This window comes from Carassius auratus, chromosome 11 (genome assembly GCF_003368295.1).
Source record: "Carassius auratus strain Wakin chromosome 11, ASM336829v1, whole genome shotgun sequence".
Lineage (NCBI taxonomy): Eukaryota > Metazoa > Chordata > Actinopteri > Cypriniformes > Cyprinidae > Carassius > Carassius auratus.
The window spans coordinates 6148550-6170003 of record NC_039253.1 but is presented as its reverse complement, the minus strand read 5'-3'; the positions used below and the strand labels follow the sequence as shown (position 1 = coordinate 6170003).

Here is a 21454-nt window from a genome sequence, read left to right as displayed (position 1 = left end):
CTATAATATATCATGTGCTCCGACACGCAGAAGCGGTGTCTGATTCATCATGAACGAACCGAGTCTTTTCAAAATAAACTTTTAAATCGGATCGCGAATCGCACCAAACGATTCGTTTACGAATTAGAATGATCCGATTGCAGCTGTTCTGGAGTCGACCACTCGCTGATTCAAATGAACCGTTTAGTGCGAGTCACCAGAAGTAAGAACCGGGAGATCTTGTGAGCGCGCGTGCGTCTGATGTTGCTAAAAGTAAGTTCTGTCGAAATTTTGGAGTAATTATTGTAACTGAAAATCATATTTAGGTCAAAACTGTCAGTTGTTTGGGAACTAAATCCGTTGTAGATCTATTTAAGCCCACTCAAATGCTCGAGTGCAGACGATGCAGACACATCAATTTAAGGTAAAATAAACAACAACAACAACAAAAAAAAAAAAACCTTAAAACAACACAGATTAAATACAATAACTCATGCATGTTCAAAGTCACCGCTGCCGTAATGTTAACAGTTGTATTAAAATGTCCTATCTGACGTCTGTTTTTATATTGTTTATCGACAGTAATGTTATACATATGTATATTGTTTGGATTAACTAGACGAGTAGACAGACATGAATGTTCATCGTACTGAAAATAAGTAAATATTGTTAGCTGATGCTAACTGTCTAGCTAACAAGCTTGTTGGTGCTAAGTTGATGTAATTTTTATAAATATTCCAAATATTTTTATTCAGCCACACACACATATCTATCTATCTATCTATCTATCTATCTATCTATCTATCTATCTATCTATCTATCTATCTATCTATCTATCTATCTATATATATATATATATATATATATATATATATATATATATATTACATACAGATAGATTACATCTGGTTAGAAAAGAAAGGATGTGATGTTCAGAACATGGTAACTACAGTAATTATCAAAGTGGGAAGAGATGCACCCCGTTTGGCCAGGGGTGTTTTTAAACCACAGACAAGATTTGAGAAGGAAAAAATCATTATGAAATTTTTTTTATTATTTTTTTCCTTAAAATGTTCTTCCTAACTTCAGGCCTTATTATCATGTCATATATACAGTACAGAACAAAAGTTTGGACACACCTTCTCATTCAAAGAGTTTTCTTTATTTTCATGACTATGAAAATTGTAGATTCACACTGAAGGCATCAAAACTATGAATTAACACATGTGGAATTATGTATGGAATTATATGCATAACAAAAAAGTGTGAAACAACTGAAAATATGTCATATTCTTGGTTCTTCAAAGTAGCCACCTTTTGCTTTGATTACTGCTTTGCACACTCTTGACGTTCTCTTGATGAGCTTCAAGAGGTAGTCACCTGAAATGGTCTTCCAACAGTCTTGAAGGAGTTCCCCGAGAGATGCGTAGCACTTGTTGGCCCTTTTACCTTCTGTCTGCAGTCCAGCTCACCCCTAAACCATGTGGATTGGGTTCAGGTCCGGCGACTGTGGAGGCCAGGTCATCTGGCGCAGCACCCCATCACTCTCCTTCTTGGTCAAATAGCCCTTGATGCCTTCAGTGTGACTCTACAATCTTCATAGTCATGAAAATAAAGAAAACTCTTTGTATGTGGTCTGTTCTGTAACTTTGATGTTCTGTAAAAAACTAACTTTAAAATACTTTTTTCTTACTGGTGAAAATCAGATGGTCATCTCTGTTTTCTCTCAGGTACATCACAGTGTAAGCTTCACAGTGAGCATTACTCTCATCAGCTTAGTCCATATCAACAACAAAAATATATTTTGACTCCATATAGTGGTTATTTTGGAAAAAATCCCAGGTATTTTGAGCAGTAGGATTACAAAAAAATTGTGCTAATATAAAATTAAATTAAGTAGCCTATGTAAAATTGCAAACATCTATCTTGCAGTACTTTTTTACTTAAGTACATAAAAAATTGAGTACTTTTGTACTTTCACTTGAGTAAAATTGAAAAAGGAGTACTTTTACTTTTACTGGAGTAATATTTTACCATATGTATCTGTACTTTTACTCAAGTACTTGATTTGTGTACTTCGTCCACCACTGACACACATACACATACACACACACACACACACACACACATTGGGATTCTATGTTTTATGGGGACATCCCATAGACATTAAGGTTTTTATACTGTACAAACTATATGTTCTACCCCTTTACACAAAACCTACCGTTTACAGAAAACGTTCTGCTATTTCAGATTTTCAAAAACTTAATTCTGTATTATTTAAAATATTTTGCCTTGATGCAAGAATCATTTTCACTTAGAAATTGCTAGTACATTTCTAGTGCACAAAAAGGTAGCGCATTGAATTAAACATGAAATGTTGAAGTAGAAATACAACATGATAGTTTAGAGTGGTAGGATTGACCAATCAGAATTAAGCATTTCAGAGCTTCGCATAATAACGTATGAAAGCAATTAAAAATAAGACTAAAAGTATCTTGCAGTGCTACTAATGCTGTTGAGTTACAAATTGCTTGTTTCTGACAAATGACTAAATCTTAATCTAAACGTTTTCTGACAGTTATTTTCCTTGGCTAAATCCAGTCTAATTCTTGCGATAGCAGGTATGACGGTGAGAGGCCAGAAAAGACCTGTGGCCATAATACTGCCATAACTCACAGTCAACACAACACGGAGGGGATATGTTTATGGTACCAACCGCTCAGTGTAAATGTTAAAGGGGTTCGGCGCACCACCATTAACATGCCATTGGAAAGCTGTTTCCTTGGCAATGGCTCTGCAAGCACAAGCTGTATAAAATCTGTTTGTGTTGGGAATGCCATTGTGATCAGATATATGTGCCAATCCATGTTGCCATGGAGGGCGGGACCGCTCAGGAACGCCTTTTCATGACTAAGCCCCTTTCTTCCCCTTTCCCAGGAGTCATTCATTCTGGATTTAATTTATCACAGACAGGGACGATCAGATCAACCTTCTGTTGTCTAACCTCTGCACCTCTCTGCTCACTTCTGACTAACTTCAACTAAACTAAACGGCCTAATTCTAGCCAGCTTGCTTTGGTCTAAAAAGATAACAATATATGTATTCGTGACAAAGATCTGATCAGCACCCTTAGATCTGATTTTAATTTGGGCTCGACGTCCTCTCTTGAACTCGATCTAAGCAGATCTAAGCAGATGGGTCACAGATACTGATGTCATGTCCTGGATCTTTCCAAAGTATGCGCACAATAAAACGCAACGGACCCCATAACTCTTCCCATGTTCGCTTCAATTTAAAACTTCATCAGTCACAAGCTTCTGCTAAACAAAAGAATAAGTAAACAAATGGAGAAAAATTAATTTTTAGCAAAGTACAATGGTTCACTGATGGCATCAAGCTTCAGTTATATGGTTTATAAGGTTTAGATTAAACATTAATCATTATCACAACGCAAATGCACAATAACATATATTATTAATATTTAAATATAGAAATTATTAATTAACATGAGTAATATTTATAATGAATTGTTGATATGGTATTAATTATCCAATAGTATTACTAATATAATATTACTATTATGTATAATATAATTACATATTATTAAAAAATAATATAACTACATAGTCTCAACAATATATTAAATGATCTAAATTACTAAAATGATTAGTACAATGCAATAGCACAATAACAAATATTATTATTTCAATATAAATTATAAATTTACATGGTAAATATTTAGAATGAATTATTGATCAAATTAATTAATCATTTTGGTGATATAGTATTATTAAGATTCATAATATAATTAAATATTGGTAATAAAAATATAACTACATAGTCTCAACAATATATTAAATTGACTAAATTACTAAAATGAACTAATAAATTATTGAACCAATAAACAAATAAATAGCACGATGCAACTGCACATTAACAAACATATGTACAATACGTTATTAATTTATCAAAACAATTGCAATATAATATAATTAATTAATTTTATGAAATGTAAAAAATAGGAGTATAATTATGACTGCATAGTCTCAACAATATACAAAATTTAGTTAATTTCGTTGATTTTTCTTTGGCACAAACCATGCTTATTATTTCAAAAGGCACTATGAGATTAATGTTACTGTTAGCGCGATATTTATATTATTGAATAATATTGTTCATATATTATTAATATTAAAAAACTATCACAACATTAATTAATCACAACAATTTACTTTAAATTATGTTATAATTACTTTTCACAGTTTTATTTATGAAAGATATCCAATGAAAATAATAACCAATTTCCTATATATATATATATATATATATATATATATATATATATATATATATATATATATATATTAAGGCAATATGTTTCAGGTGTCGAAATGTGAAAACATCTAAAGTATTGATGGGGACATGGCTGATGCAGCAATGATTCCAGACAGAGGAAGAGCGAACGCTATGCAGGAGTCATGCAAAGGTTGCTAGGCACTGAAAGCGCTGCAGTCTGCTGTGCAAGGACTGTTACACACTTGCATGTTCAGCGCATGCTGTGAAGAGCCTGTCCAGACGTCTGCAGCACTCGCGCCACAAGAATGGATTCATTCACTGGTGGCACATGTCTATAATTTCTCGGTCGTAAGCCAGCATCTCTGACTGCCTGTTTATCCACATGCATGTCTAGAGCAGTCTCATTGCTGAACTGGGAAAAAAAGTTCACGTTTCTAGGAGAGAAACTGGGAATTAAGTGACATTAAATAGCTTTTACACTGAACTCCAGACAAGTTTAGAAGTTAAAGACATGATAAAATCTTCCCAAATCTTAACCGATACAGAATTTGGGTCTGAATCCTGACCAATCCGCCACCAGTGATTGTGGTTCAAATCCTGCTGATTTACTTAATAGGAAAGAGAGAGTTTAAGCACAACAGCTGTGAAAAAAATAGTGTCATGTAGGCCGTCCAAACCTCGTCTCCTTGGCTCCATGCAGTCTTGCTCTTGTTGCTCCAGTATCATCGGTGGCGTCTGTGGGGATAACAGATCACACCTCTTTTGTGAGTGTGGGATTGCACGAGGGCCAAGGCTCAGTAAATCAGCACCAGTGGAGTGCAGAACTGGACAGAACCAGCAATGAGTGTGTTCTGGGTCCAGACACTGAGTCTGGTGTTTAAAAGGCCTGATGAGAGAGAATTTACAAAAGAATTAAAACGCATTTAATCTAAACACGACTGCATGGCTTTTTTCTACTAATTATAATTTATTAATGCCATAAGTCAGCTCATTCAAACAGCACCTTAGAATTAAGAGAGAAAAAAAAAAAAAATTATGAATTAAAGATTATTATTTAAAGAGAAAATTAAAAATGTAAAAAAAAAGATTTATTCAGCAACGATTAAATTGATGAATAGTAAATACTATGTTACACAAGATTTATATTTTTCTTATAAATGCTGTTCTGTTCTGTTCTATTCTATTCTATTTATCTAAGAAAAATTGCATCATGGGTTCAGCAAAAATATTAAGCAGCCCAACTTTTTCAATGTTAATAATAATTAGAAATGTTTCTTGAGCCGTTAATTAGCATATTAGAATTACATATGAAGGATCATTTGATCATGAAGACTGGAGTAATGATGCCGAAAATCCAGCTTTGCATCAGATAAAATAAAAGAAAGACCCTTTTAAATTGAAAGAATTTGTATAGCGTTACCGTTTTACTGTAATTTTCAAATGAATGCAGCCTTAGTAAAATATATAATAATAAAATCACAGTTAAGCCAAAAAAATTAGCATATTAAATGAAGTCTTAACAATTTTGAACAATTAATTACCGAAAGCAAGCTTTGAATGAGAAATGTTCTACTGTGTATTGAGCTGCAAAAAAATACAAAATAATAATAAATAAATAATAATAATAATAATAATAATAATAAAAGGTTCTTCAGAACAATGTCTAATTCCTAACACTGAAACCCAGCAGTCTTCCAGTTCATAAACCAGCTAAAGCCAGCCTTGACTCAAGCATCAGTTATTGTTACTCACTTTCTCCCTCTGTTGGTTAACAGCGGTTCTGAGTGACCCAGTCAAGCACTTGTCTGTCAGCTTGGTAACCTTGCAAGATCAAAACAGTTACACATACATTTACCAGCATAGAAAGATGTTTGTGGTTTCCCATTGCAGATAAACTGTACCGTGTTAAAACACATGAACTTATGATGAACTCTTGCTGTGACTATGCTGACAGGAAACGACCCAAAGTGAAACCACCACCACGACTGATTTCAGACAATCGTCCGATTTGTCTGCGCAAGCCTAATAAATCAGATTTTACCTTTGAAAACGCTGCGTCTTGAACTGATACTTCATTCTCATTTTCAATGACAACAACATTCATAATCATATTATGCCATAATAACAGCAATGGCAATGGTTTATTTTTGCCCAAAGCTGTCAAAAACTCTAGACATCCTATAAATAGCATCATAGCCACAAAGTACTTGTGTTTGGGGGCACTGAGGCCAGGGAAATTACACCTTGCCAAAATCATGAGCAGTTATACCTCAAGCACGGCGAATAGTTGCCGCACTGCCGCACCGAGTCCCTTTGGAGAACTTTAAAATAAATAAATAAATAAAAACACTTGGCAGCCATGAGCAAGAGAAAGCATATATGCATGCAGTAAACCCGCCTTTATCTGCTTTTCTCACACATCAAAACCTCCCCCAAATGACGCGCCGCCCCTACCAAACCTCCAGGAGTCAGTAAATTTAGCATTCCCTCTCAGACTCAATTCAGAGTGGCATCCACAGGGGTCATGAAACGGAGCTGAACTTCACGTTTAGGTGAATTATCTGCACGCACGGGACCGGGGCTGCCATTTAGACTCACTTTCCGGGCTGGACCGCGCGTAGTTCATCTTTATCTGATGCTGCGTAAAAGCTGACCGTGGAAAGCGCTGCAGGCGCTCTGAAGAAATCGCATCAGAGGATACCGCTCAGTGTGATTTTGCTCCCACTACATATAAACTATATCGAGCACTTGCGTTTGTTTACACGAGGAGACAAGAACTGTTGATCCGGACTGACCCGCTTCTCATCCAAATGGATGCGCAATGATGGATTAATCGCTTTTCGATGCAACTTTTCCCCGCTGTGCCCTGATAACCCCTTCCTGAGGATTTTACGCCAGCAACCTTTACCTGATTTATCCTTTCAAGATGTATTTGATAAGGTCACTGCTTATGCTCTTTCTAGCACTCTTCTCCGCCAATGCGAGCAACTGGCTGTAAGTCAATATCACTTTCTCCATTCATGTGATGTTTTGACGTCTAGGTTGACTCTTAAGGTTAACTGTTATGACTAAAGTCAGTCAGATTCATAAAAGCAAACGTCAAAGGCAGCATGTGAACTACAAATCTGAAACTAAGCGAACTTGTGCAAAGGTTAAGAGCATATCTAGATAAGCCTAACATTTTTGAAAGCGCAGAAGACTTGAATTAGTCCGCAACACAGTTGTAAACTTTGTCTAAGAAGTCTAAAGTAGCCTTTAATAGAAAATTGAAATGTCAAAGCATGCACTGTACAAAATATAAGGAAATGAAACCGGTTATTTGGAGAGGTTCAGTTCATGTGCTCTTGGCACAGCCGCGCGCTTGGCGCTGGTTGCGCGCAACCTGGAGAGTAATATGACAGCAGTACAGCACTCTTTAGTGCTGAAGAGAGCTGTATAAATGAATCACTTGTGATCATGTTTGATTATAGCAAAGAACTCAAAAATGACATGATTTTGATAGTTATATCGTTAAGAAGCAGAATAGCGTGCTTTGTTAAGGCCACATCAAGATGTTTGCATTTCGAGGTGTTTAGAATTATTTACTTGTATCCTCGGGGCAGAAATAACACATCATTTAATCTGTCCAGATGCAGTTGAGTTTTCGATAGAAGACTGTTTTAACTAAAGGCGTGGTGACAGGTTTGGGACATGTACGGACACGCTTCACACTAAAGGAAAACCTCCTACCTGTCTACAAAATATGATCATTCTGACAGGAGCTTGTACACTATTCCAACCCCATCTCAGGACAGGTATTAGCAGGTAGCCAAATAGACATTAGACAGGTTTTCTTTAGCAAACAAAAAATGTGATCGCTTCGAGTTGAGTGAGCAACACGTGGGCAAGAAGCTGAAAAGTAATCTAAGGATCAAGACACACTAAATATTATTTACAGGTTAAAAAAAAAAAGTAGTTAATTGAAGTTGAACTTTAAGTTTTGATAAGAACTGTGAGGTTGAAGTTTACGGTTCATTTGAACAAAAGGAAAATCCCACATTTGGAGTAAAAACTTAAAACCTGCTATCCAAAACAACATTAAATCTTTTATTTTCCTCTCTCTTAACTTTAATTGTTAAAATAAAGTAGAAAAAATATTGCTCAGTGTCAACTGCATGACAATTAATACAGATGGTGAATTTAAACCATTGCAGTAAATTTGTTGCACACTTTTTTTTTTTATAAAAAAGATCATCTTGAGACATGTTCCTGAGGTAAAACTTCTAAGCAGCATAGCAGTCTTATTTTAGATCAGATGAAATAAACAGTGATTTTATCATGGCTGATCTTAAAGTAAGATTTAGATTAAGAAACACTCTTTATGTTTTGTCTAAATTTCAAATAAAATCAGATTAAAGGTATGACTGAGTAAGCAAACTCTTTCTGTTTTGTCTCCTGTTGGTTGCATATCTTAAAAATAAAAGTGCGTTAATGGCTTTGCTGTATAGTAGGTTAGGTGTAGACTTTAAAAAGTTCTCAGTGTTTCATTATAGGTTCTTCAGGTTTAAGTGTCTTGGTTCCGAGCTCTTTGAAAGATCAGAATATAAACATTCTGAAAACAGGAGAATACATTATTTTGGGTGCTTAAAAAGTATCAAGCTGTAAAAGCATTTGTAGTTCTAATCGGAAGTGTGCATTAAATAACTTTCTCTTCTTTACTAGGGTATAAAAGTCCACTCTTTACTCTATATTCATAATTAAAGGTTTTGAAGTACAGTTGAGAGCTTTTCATTTGTGTGAATGTACTGTATTATTCTTGAGCACATCCATCAGCACCTGTAGAGGGTTGAGGTGCAGGTGCAGGTCACGAGAGCAGTTGTACTGCACCTGCACATCTTCAGACCTCCATCAACAGCATGGGCTTATTCATGCAAATATAAGCTTACATTGCTTTAATATTTTATGAATGACCATTTGCGGTTTGTTTGTATTAAAAATGCCAGGAATTAATCTTTAATTAGAGACTATAAATAACAGATGGTAAAATGTTATTAAACTAAATCTTTTCTAAATAAACACTGCAAATAGTCACTTTCAATCCTTATTCTAATGCATTTTGACAAGCAATAACTATTGCTTTTATCTTGGTTTGGCAAACTTTCCGTCTGCTCCAACTTAGTGTGCTATGTCTTTTCCATCTGATTGAACAGTTTCCCTATTGTAGATGAACAAATAATTTGTAGAATTATTTTGAAAAATCCGGACTCTATTAATCTATCCATTCTTTAAAGGAAGAGTTCAACCAAAAAAAAAAAAAAATAAAAACAAGAAAGAAAATCTATTCATCCTTGGAACATACAGATAAGTTTGTTTCCTCATAGGAACAGATTTGGAGAAATTTAGCATTGCATCACTTGCTCACCAGTGGATCCTCTGCAGTGAATGGGTGCCGTCAGAATGAGAATCCAAACAGCTGATAAAAAAACAGTCAAACAGTCTGTCAGTTAATATCTTGTGAAGCGAAAAGCGGCATGTTTAAACTGCTTGAAGGAAAACAAATCCATCAGGGTTTTCTTTTTCTTTTATATTTGCATCAAGCCTGAGGCTTTTCCAGTGAAAAAGTCATCTCGTCTGAATCAGGAGAGAAATATGCACAGATCAAGTGCACTGTTTACAAGCAAAAACTAAACAAATATGTTGTTGGATTTTGATGTGAGAAGACAACAGGGGCTTTTCCACTGGAGAAAGCTTTATTATAATATTGATTATGGAAGAGACGGGTTAAAGTTAAAAAGTTAAATTGATTTGTTTCTCACAAACATGCAGCTTTTCATTTCCTAAGACATTAAATTATGACCTGGAGTCGTGTGGATTACTTGTGGGTTATTGTGATGTTTTAGACTCATTCTGACGGCACCCATTCACTGCACTGGATCTAATAGTGAGCATAAAAAAAAAAAAAAAAACTCATCTCAAGATTTCCTTTTATTAACCAGCATAAGTCCTATATGCAACCTTTTTAAACTTTTAAAGATTATCTTAAGGAATTTTCCATTTCTAGTTTCATGATGCAACAATTGCAGAACTAAAGAAAGAGTTGCCTGGTGTCTACCAGATGTTTTTTGACATGCTGAGGTCAAAGAAGGTTTACTAATCTAAAAACACACTTGCAGTTGTGATTATGTATATAATACCAAACCACGCAGTTGTATTTGTTTGGGAAGTGAAACAGTGTCTCTCATTGAATGGGATGGAAAGAACAGTGGTTGAGACATTTGCACAGGATGGTCAATAAATAGTTCACAGCTGATGAGCAACATGAGAAGAGAGGAACCTCTAATGCAAAATACATCCTGGCGCCGAGCACTGATAACACAAATAACATGAAGCTATAAACCTGTTGTCACATCCCACCACTCATACTGCAGCCTATTAAAAGGTTAATTTGATCAAAACAGGTAACTTCCACCATTTCCCTCCTCAACTAGACTAATACAATGTTTAAGATTACATAAAAAGACAGGTGACGGATAAATACAGTGCAAGAAAGACTGAAAAGATGAATTTGAACAGTGTCTAATCGAGAGCCCAATAATAAACAATAATGTTCTTGCAGAAAAAATGCTTTTCAAAAATGCAAACTGAGTTCAGGAGCCACATTGGCTCTTCTGAAAGGCCTCACGCACAACCAAAACATTTAATTGTATATATTTTTGGCCTTTACTTCCGTATTCTTATGTCCCATCTCATCGACATTTCTCAAGTTCTTTTCTCTCATAAACAAAATAGCAAAACTCCCCTATGCCTGTGAACACCTAAACAGAACAAGTTAGGAATGACTTTGTAACAATCTTGAATTGATGCAAATTATATTTCAATATCTTTTTTTTTTTTTCATTTGGTTTTGAAGGCATATGTTCCAGAAAGTCTTGTTTTGTAGAAGCAGATATTCATATCGGACAAATAGTGAAGCTGAATGAATCTGTATTTAATCTGTATGTGTTTACTTATTTTATTATATATATATATATATATATATATATATATATATATATATATATATATATTACTTCTCTGAAAGTCTGTGAAGAATGCATTTTCATGAGGTATATCTGGTATATTCAATATTTAATTTGCTAGAAGATAAACAAGCTAAAACAACCCAGGAAACAAAATGGCATAAGTGTGATTTGTATTTTGATTCTTGGACTTCAAATAGGATTAATATGACTGACTGCTAATTGAAGTTGATTGGTCAGTTAATTGCAGTGATAATCTTTTAGGATATTGTCAACAAATGAGAAAACACTGCCCTCTAGAGTTAAAGACCTCCACTAGACTTGAATATAAGCATTGTGTAAATGCAATAAGACTCCTGAAGCTCTAGATGAACACTCAGAACTTAAAACAGACTAACGAATGGCTTTTTTGGTGCATGTGCTGTGAATAGTCTGCAAGATCTAGAAATCCCGATGAGTCACTGAGTTATTGAGGAAACGAGAGCTGTTTATGAGAGAGACACTGTTGTGCAAGAATGACACATCTGTTTCTGAAAACATGTCGCATTCTGTGATGGATATTTGATTCACATTTTGGCATCTTTCTGTAGGACATCTTGACTGTATTTTCAATCTATCTTGTAAGGAGAATTAAGGTGTGACTACAATGTGATCATATTTAGGCTACCATTCAAAAATTACAAAATTAATACTTTTATTTAGCAAAAATGCATTAAATTGACTCCTAAATTGGCATTGAATTTATAATGCTGAAAAAAAGCTATTTCAGATAAATGCTTTTCTTTTTAACTTCCTAGTCATCAAAAATTCCTGAAAAAAAGTCACGCTTTTCAAAAAATATCAAGCAGCACAACCGTTTCCAACATTGATAATAATAAAAAATTTTGAGCAGAAAAAAAGGATCATGTGACACTGAAGACTGGAGAAATGGATACTGAAAACAACTTTGCATCACTGAAAAAAATAAATTACATATTATATAAAACTGTAATCATGTTTGACGATACTGATTTCCTGTATTGTTAATTAAATAAATGCAACTTTTGTGAGCATTAAAAACATGAAAAAAAAAAATCTTTCCAACCTCTAACCTTTGAAGTTAATAATTTCAACTTTTCAAAGTAATATTTACACTCTTTAAAATTTAAATTCCCTACTGTATATTGATGGCTAACTATTTAAGGTCATTAGGAAAAAGAATTGTGCTTCTCCTAATGAAAACACAAGATGTGCTTAAGCATGCAAAACTCACCAGCTCAGTGCCTTACTGCTTGCTAAGGTTCTGAGAGGCTGCTGGCATGTGTCATTTATGGCCCTTTGGTTGGTTGCATACTTAATACAATTCATCATCTGCCCTGTGAAAATCAAATCTGATTGATTAGAAAAGGAAAATTCTGAACAACTTAATATATCATTCCTGTCAGTGCCACAAACGGTGCAGGATGAGTTTCCCACAAAGTTTTTTGGAAAAGTATGAGCATTGCCAACAGTCATGCATTTTAGTAACAGCAATAGTGTTTCTGTTCAAAACAAACTCCTTGGTAATGCAGAGGGACATTAAAAGTCTTTAAATGGAGGTAGTGTTTAAAAATAATAATTATACAAATGGAAATATGTGGGTGAAATACGAAGCCCTGAAATGCATCAGTTCCCTTAAACGCCCCTAACACTGAATTTTTTTCAGAGAAACAGCTTTTAATACACAGACATGAGCGCCTCGTGACGCACAACTGACAAATATGTAAATATCAAATATTTTGGTAAACATCATGAAATTGTGGCACTTGGACGCCGTAGCACGCATGTTTACTTGCTGTCGGTAGCTTGCACAGGTCTGGCATTTACTTTCAGGGATTTACAGCAGAGAGACAGGAAATGTCAACGTCCATTCTTTGACTATTAGATAAACTCAGAAAAAGATGCTGAGAGGAAGTGAAGCTTTTGAGCTGCAACATATATTTATACACTACCATTCAAAAGTCAGGTTCTTTTGTACTTTCCATTCATGGAATAATACTGAAAAAAAAAAAAAATGATCATGGTTTCCACAAAACTATAAAACTGCACAACTGCTTCCATCATTATTAATAAGAAATTTTCTTGAACAGCAAATCAGCGAATGATTTCTGAAGGAGAATGTGTCACTGAAGCCTGGAGGAATATTGCTGGAAATTCAGGAAGAATTAATTACATTTTCAAATATATTAAGAATTAGGAAATAAATATTTGGAATAGTAAATATTCCACAATATCACTGTATTTAATCAAATAAATGCAGCCTTGGTGAGCATGAGCAGTAGGGTATGTTCAACCCGATCTCACGGCAATTCGTACATTTTTCACAAGGTGGCTTATTCGTACGAATTCGTACGACCACACTCGTACAAATTCATACGATTGTTGCCAAATAGTTGGCAAATTTTACGAGTTGCACAATTCGTATGAATTTGTACGAATGACCTACACCTAACCCCGCCCCTAAACCTAAAATCGTACGAGTGAGATCGTACAAATTCGTACGAATAAGCCACCTCGTAAAATACGCACGAATTGGCCGTGAGATAGCGTTGGTATGTTATATAACTTTAAGTGTGTTTATACGTTGACAGCAGTACAAAGCGAGTGGATATATACAGGCGTGTGTATGTGTTGCCACTCTCTTTTGCTCTCTCATTCTCTTTCAAACTCTCTCGTATGGCATGGTTGCGTGCTAAGTCGCGCTTGGCTAAGCCATCTGGAGCCAACAGTGCTCGAAGGCCAGGGCAATGTAATTCAACACAAACATGACACAAAAGGAAGAAGGCACCATGCTCCCGGTGGAATGCTCCCGCAAAAACCTCCCAGAAAGCGCAGAGGAAGGCATCTCCCATTCTTTTACAAAATCCCACAGGCGGCTCCCCTTGTTTTCGCAAACTCAGCACAGCGATTAGCGAGTACGTAGGAGAAAGCTAGAGAGCTAGAATTGGGAAACAAGATTCTCTCAAGGTCTCAGACAATCTTTTTCCCAGACAAATACGCAGCCGGCCGTTCTTCAGGTGTTGGTTTGTCAAAATCCCGAGCTTGATACGAGCGCAAGTCTTATGAGAGCATCTGGCACTGATATATTATATTCCAGTGCTTATCCCGCCAGAACGGATGGGCCTCCTCCACCATTTGGCTGCCAGATTCATTATCAGGTCAGGATCACAGAGCTAATTTGCTAGTGAAACAAACAAAAGCTGTAAACATGCATGCAAGAACATGCAATCGTCAACAGATGCTATAAAAAGAAAGTCAAACGCCCTCCGAGCATAATGCATGTGCATCTGGCCGCTCCGCTGATGTCATGCTTCATCTTCTGGCCAGACAGGAGTGCGTTATCAAAGCTCAAGAGAGCAGAGATGATGGTCCCGTGGACAAGGAGGTGTTTGTTTCTTATCTGTCCCAGCTGTGACCTTCAAAATCAGCTCCTGTCAGCAGCAGAGAGGGTTGGGATGCACCGCTACCAGCTGCAGGGAGCTGGACGTGCCATTTTAACTTGTTAAGATGAGCCCTCAAAACCAAAAGATAAAGCTTCTTTATTGAACTTAAATCCTCATATCAAACAATCAAGGACAGTTACGTCAAAATTAAGTCAAACTCAAAGAATGAGTTTGTAGAACTTTTAATTTTGAATGTTAATTGCATTTGAACATTCATGAACTGTAATATTGACATACATGTGAATCCATTAACTTCAGATTAGCTGGTTAACTGCTTAACTGAATAAAAAAAATAGATTAAATAGGTTAAAATATCTCTTTGAAGGTAACAATTGCAGATTATCATTAAAAGAAACCTCTAAAAATCCCAACTTAAAAGAACATTAAACATTAACACATCCTTTATTATATTGATTCTAACAAAAATAGCACTTATTAATTTAAACATGTACTTTCTCCCTAACACAAAGAATGCTGAGTACTAGAAGTCTGCTTTAACTCGTTTATTTCATATTCAGCTAAATTATTGGTTAGTGAGTTCACATAAAGTACATTAAGCTTTAAGTAATGCTTGTGAAATGAACTTAAATTTTTTTTTTTTTTAAATTTACTCTTTGATTTTATTGTTGGCACTGATGGTTCCATTAAGAACATTTGTTCTTTCCATTCCACAGATGGTTCTTTAGATTTCTAAAATGATTTTTACAATAAGAAAAAGATTTCCATGAAAGGTGCTCTTTACCAAAAATGGTTGCATCGCTGCGAAACCCCCCTTTTAAACCCTACTTTTTAAGATTGTAAATATTCGCATTTACATGATGAGCATTTTGTGAGTCAGATCCGACCCTTGCTGATTTTCGTGAGTCAGATCCGATCCGTGCTGATTTTGAGGGTTAGCCTTGAGCTACGATCCGAATCAGTAAACCTTGAGATCTTGCAACTTAATTGAGTATTTACAGCACAGCACCTTCAAAGCCATTTTTAAGACCTACGTCCGCAATACACTTGGGCGCATTTTGGAATTACCCAGCACCACACCAAAAAGACCTTTAGAAACAAATACTGCAAAACAAACCCATTCGTGGGCACCCTTGCAAACATCACCTGCACGCAACTCTCTAAATTCATCTGCACAGACTTTAAACAGTCAAGACTTTGATCTCCAGCAGTCTTGATTGATAATGAGACCAAGCTCGGTGTGTACGGATGAAGACCTGTGCGATGTGTTGTAGCACAGGGCTATTTTTATAAGGTGCCTTAAAGAGATGCAGCTCAGAAGACCCTTTAAAGTGATGGTGTTGCCCCGACCCCCTGGCCCTGGAGGTGATGGATGAAGATAGTCTCTATCCGTCTCTCCCAACATCACCCTTACGTCATCTGTCTAGCACAGCTTTCCAAGAACGTCAAAGGAGGGCAAAGCTGTTTATGTCAGCTGTGTTTATTGTACTGTTTGTGCTATGAAGTCAATGAAAAACCTATGTTGGGTCACCAAACTAGTGGAACAATGCATGGGTCAGACCCTATAACAAATAAATCAAGCGACTGAACTAAAACAAACAAAAAAATATAATACAAAACCCAAAATCTGGTAAAACTTATATAAATATAATTAAATTAGTAAAATGACCACAGTAAAATGTTTTATGTTTTTCAAAGAAATTTCTCATGCTCATCAAGGATGAATTTATATTTGATCAAAAATACAGAAAAACAAACAAGCAAACTAACAAAATTTTACTGTGATTTAAAATAATGGTTTTCTATTTTACTGTACTTTTTAAATATTATTTATTCCTGTGATGCAAAAGTGACTTTTCAGCATCATTATTCCAGTCTTCAGTGGCACATGATCTTTCAGAAATTATTCTACTATGTTGATTTATTATCATTTTTGAAAACAGTTGTGCTGTTTAATATTTTTTTGGTACCTGTGATACTCTTTTCAGGATTCTTTGATGAATAAAAAGTTAAAAAGAGCAACATTTATTTATAATAAAAATCTTTTGCAAGATTATACACTGCGATTCAAAAGTTTATTGATAATAAATATGATAATATTTACAGTATGTAAAAAAAAAAAAAAAAAAAATAAAAAATATTCTACATTCTAATATTGCAAATTATATTAACTCTTTTTTTTTAAACTCCCAAAAAATCCAGCATCTAGATACAATTTTTATTTTTATTTTTTTAGTATAAGGACCGATTCTCACTATTAACTAGTTGCTTATTAGCATATCTATGATTAACATACTGGCTCTGCATTATTTTCTGCATGACAATATTCTACATCCCTAATCCTACCCGATACCTAAACTTAACAACTCCTTACCAACTATTCATAAGCAGCAAATCAGGGGTTTATTGAGGCAAAAGTCATAGTAAATGGTTTGCTAATAGCAAGAACTGGACCTTAAAATAAAGTGTGACTCTGTCTTTGCAAATGCCTGTATTAATGAGAGTCTATGAACATTTATTGATCACCACTCCATTGGTTTGTTCTCAGATACTTGGCAAAGCTGTCATCGGTAGGAAGCATCTCAGATGAAGAGACCTGTGAGAAGCTCAGAGGACTCATTCAGAGGCAGGTTCAGATCTGCAAGCGTAATGTGGAGGTGATGGACGCGGTCCGCAGGGGCGCTCAGCTCGCCATCGACGAGTGCCAGTTTCAGTTCCGCAACCGACGCTGGAACTGCTCGACGCTAGAGAGTGTTCCTGTGTTTGGCAAAGTGGTCACACAAGGTAAGTAGCCTCATATTCATTTAACCGGGCATGCATAAAACTGTGTGCATGCTTAACGGCTGCTTGTTTGTGTCACAGGTACACGAGAAGCTGCATTTGTGTATGCCATATCTGCTGCTAGCGTAGCCTTTGCAGTGACCAGAGCCTGCAGCAGTGGGGAGCTGGACAAGTGTGGCTGCGACCGCAATGTGCACGGTGTCAGTCCAGAAGGTATGTGCAGCTTGCTTGAAAAATGATGGTGATGATTGATTAATTGCGGTGAAATCGCTATTAATAAGTATGATAAAATGATTAGGAGGACTGTGATGATTAAAATAGCTATGAAACTATAATCAGTCTTTCATACCCAGACCAAAAGGTGTATGGTGTTATCCTGGCCAAGAAATGGCAGATTAGACAGGAAGAGTCATGTGACTGATAATACAGTATAAAGTGGTAAATAACAATTCATGTTGTACATACAGTAGGTGCAGTTTATATACTACAATAATTGAAAATCATTGTATAGATTTAAGAGAAAATAAGGCAGAGATACAATGAAAGTTTCAAAAGTAATTTCATGACGTTTCCTATATTTTTAAATAATCAGAATGTATCAATGACAGAGTGTTCTAAAAAAAAAAATACGGCTTCTTATATTTAAAAAAAAGTGTTCCCGTGGCTCAATTTGGCCAAGGTTAGGGGTAACTTGATCCAAGTAAGTGGGTAAGATGCACCATCTGGGTGTTAAATGACCGCCTGAACTAAACTGATTCAATCCCGTGTGAAATTGAATCATTTATCTCTTTAAAACTAATTCAATATATTGAAAACGAATTTCTAATAATTAGAATATCATAACTAACCATATTTCCTTTTGCAGTCATATTTCTTTCTTTTTTTAAAGCTAACCTAAACAACAAAAAAAATCACCAAATTAAGTTTACATTTTAATCTTTAATTGTTGGCATTTCTAAAACAACATGTTGAACACAAAAATTATATCCTTCCCAAAAACAACATAAAACTGCATGAAACACATAAACACTGTATTAGAATTAATGAATAAATTTCACTGAAACTAATAAACCTTATAGTAAAAAGTTTCTTGGCATGGTAATGTCAAGGCCATCAGGGACTACAGTTGGAAAGATATGATTATAATGTGATGAAAAACATCTTCTGGTTCTTATCAAAGGATTTCAACTTACCCCACAGCTTTTGGCTCACTTTGCCCCATATCTGGAAAAAAAAAAAACTAGCTAGCTTACCAATTCAGGCTAATATTTAGTTAAATGACTTACATTGTTTTATATGTTGCTTAATCGCCTAAATGCATCAAAAATATTTTTAGAATTTGCTTCGATGTAATGCTAAGATATTACTTTGACAAGCTGAAAACAATAAATAGGTGCCTTTCACATCTGTCTCCTTTTCACTTTGGCAGAAATGATGAGGTATTCCAAAATTGAAGGTCACATGACAGTAAAAGTATACAGTTGCCAAAATACAGGGGGTGGGTCAACTTACCCACTGACTCAACTTACCCCACTCTCACCTTTAATAAAAAAGCATCAAAACTTTTGAAAACCTCTGCAGTAAATGACAGTAAAATACACAAAACAACTGCAGACTATTTCATATAAATATAAAAATACATATAAAATAGACAGTTCTTCATGGATATCTAGTTCCCTTACACTAGTGAAATACCAGTGAACTGATGAGCATAAATATTAGTAAACGGTGTTGCATGATTCATTTAGAGACTGTCCTCCCATAAATTTACCGATCGAAAAGGAAACTCCAACAAACGCATATTCAGTAAGATGAGTCGCAAAAATAACTGTGTCCACAGCTTTTCAGCGCTAATTTCCTACTGTGTGTCTTTAGTAAATCCAGACAGTAGTTTTTTAACACGAAAGTGGGGTTAGCACTGGCGCAAACTGATAGTAAATCTGGCCCATGATGTCACTAACCTGGACAAAAATCGCCAATGCAGAACATTTGTTTCCAGATGGGCTGATAAAAACATGTGATTGCTCGTTACACTTCTCCATCTTTGACTGCCTTTATCTCAACAGGTTTCCAGTGGTCAGGATGCTCAGATAACATTGCATATGGGGTTGCTTTTTCCCAGTCCTTTGTGGACGTCAGAGAGCGAAGTAAAGGACAGTCCTCCAACAGAGCCCTAATGAACCTTCATAACAACGAGGCAGGAAGGAAGGTAAGACACCTAACAAACCTCATGCTGAAAGCTTTTAGCATTCATAATTTGTTAACAAATTACCTTTCTTTTATCATCCCAAGGCAATTCTGAACCACATGCGAGTGGAATGTAAGTGCCACGGTGTTTCAGGTTCCTGCGAGGTAAAAACCTGCTGGAAAGCAATGCCGCCGTTCCGCAAAGTGGGCAACGTCATCAAGGAGAAATTTGACGGTGCTACGGAAGTGGAGCTGCGCAAAGTGGGCACCACCAAGGTCCTGGTTCCACGAAACTCACAGTTCAAGCCCCACACAGACGAAGATCTGGTGTACCTGGACCCGAGCCCAGACTTCTGCGAACACGACCCCAGAACTCCAGGCATACTGGGAACCGCAGGGCGCTTCTGCAACAAGACCTCGAAGGCCATCGACGGCTGTGAGCTCATGTGCTGCGGTCGCGGATTCCACACGGAGGAGGTGGAGGTGGTCGACCGCTGCAGCTGTAAGTTCCACTGGTGCTGCTACGTCAAGTGCAAACAGTGCCGCAAGATGGTGGAGATGCACACGTGTCGGTGATCCAGACTGCAGAACTTATTCTCACCACTTCCCGACAAATTCCCCAGCATTTCATGCGACAATAGAGGAACATGTCATACATGAGACTTTAAAATATAGGGGCGAATATACCCAAGGTCCCAATTGAGAGTATTTTTCTCTCTTCTCTTTCTTTTTTTTTTTAATTGTGGTTGCTCTCTTATTTTTATATATATATATAACTATCTATCTATCTATTTTAACTTATTGCAATCAAATAGAGAGTACATTTTTAATGTGACGCGCACCAGAGGAGTGCCATTGGGATCAGGAGCATATGAATATGGAGAAAGGTCAATGTTCAAAAGCCTTTTCATCGTTAATGCTGCTTTAGGGTTTCATCCTGAAAGATGGACTTCGGACTAACTGAGATATGCAATCCAGGTCTACATGTACTTTCCATAGAGTTTTCCATATTCCTGTGATGCTGCTTGAATTCAAGAATCACTCACCAATAATGTACAGCAAGTATTAAAGCAAGGCCTGCTTTACTAGGGATGCAAACTGGCTCCGAACACGACGGAGTGGAAATATAAGTGTCAGCAAGCTGTTTGAAAATCAAAGTCATCAGTTAACTAGCTATTGACGCAGACGGATGATTGGCGCTGAGCTGTAACCATGCATCTGGAGCGAAACTGACAAACATAAATTGTTTACCAGCTTGGGGTGCTTGGACCATGGATTCTGTGCACGATGACTCTAGGACTTTTCCTCTCCAGACGCACATAAACAAATAAACAAATCCCCCAGCATTCCCTGCTCCATTAGTCAGACCGAGCGACTGAATTATTTATGTACAATACCATAACTCCAAGCTTTTCTATAGTAAAACTTGCTATCCAGTATGCTTTTAAAAGAAACATAGGTTTGTAAAGACTTACAGTATACACTGAAGAGGACTATATTTCATATGAATGTATGTTAAATTGAAATATATGCCGTGTCAAAGACTGATATGTTTGTTATTGTGCTTATTGGGTGGATTGCTCTTTGCAAATGGTGATTCATGGAAGTAGGCTGTTAACAATTTAACAATATTCTCAAAAAGACCACGCTGAACAACATGAACCAACTTGGGGGTCAAATCTTATCTTTTTAGCAGGGTTTAATGGTCTTTATTCAGTCTTGTTTATTGGGTTCACACAAGGATATACATTTGTAAAGTTTGGTTTGTAGTCTTGCTGCTGACAATGTTAAAGA

The 21454-nt window shown here is 36.1% G+C and overlaps 1 protein-coding gene across 2 annotated transcripts; it reads left to right on the top strand.

Annotated features, from left to right (window-relative positions):
* Positions 1–219: 219 nt before the first annotated feature.
* wnt4 (wingless-type MMTV integration site family, member 4) lies at positions 220–21208 on the top strand. Of its 2 annotated transcripts, none has more exons than XM_026275100.1 (5): positions 220–252; positions 17241–17476; positions 17555–17686; positions 19540–19682; positions 19766–21208. In XM_026275100.1, exons 2-5 carry the CDS (start codon positions 17353–17355, stop codon positions 20234–20236), a joined length of 870 nt encoding a protein of 289 aa, XP_026130885.1. In that variant the 5' UTR covers positions 220–252; positions 17241–17352; the 3' UTR covers positions 20237–21208. The 2 variants fall into 2 exon arrangements, with proteins under 2 accessions (XP_026130885.1, XP_026130884.1); XM_026275099.1 differs by lacking the exon at positions 220–252 and adding an exon at positions 6629–7269.
* The last annotated feature ends 246 nt before the right edge of the window (positions 21209–21454 follow it).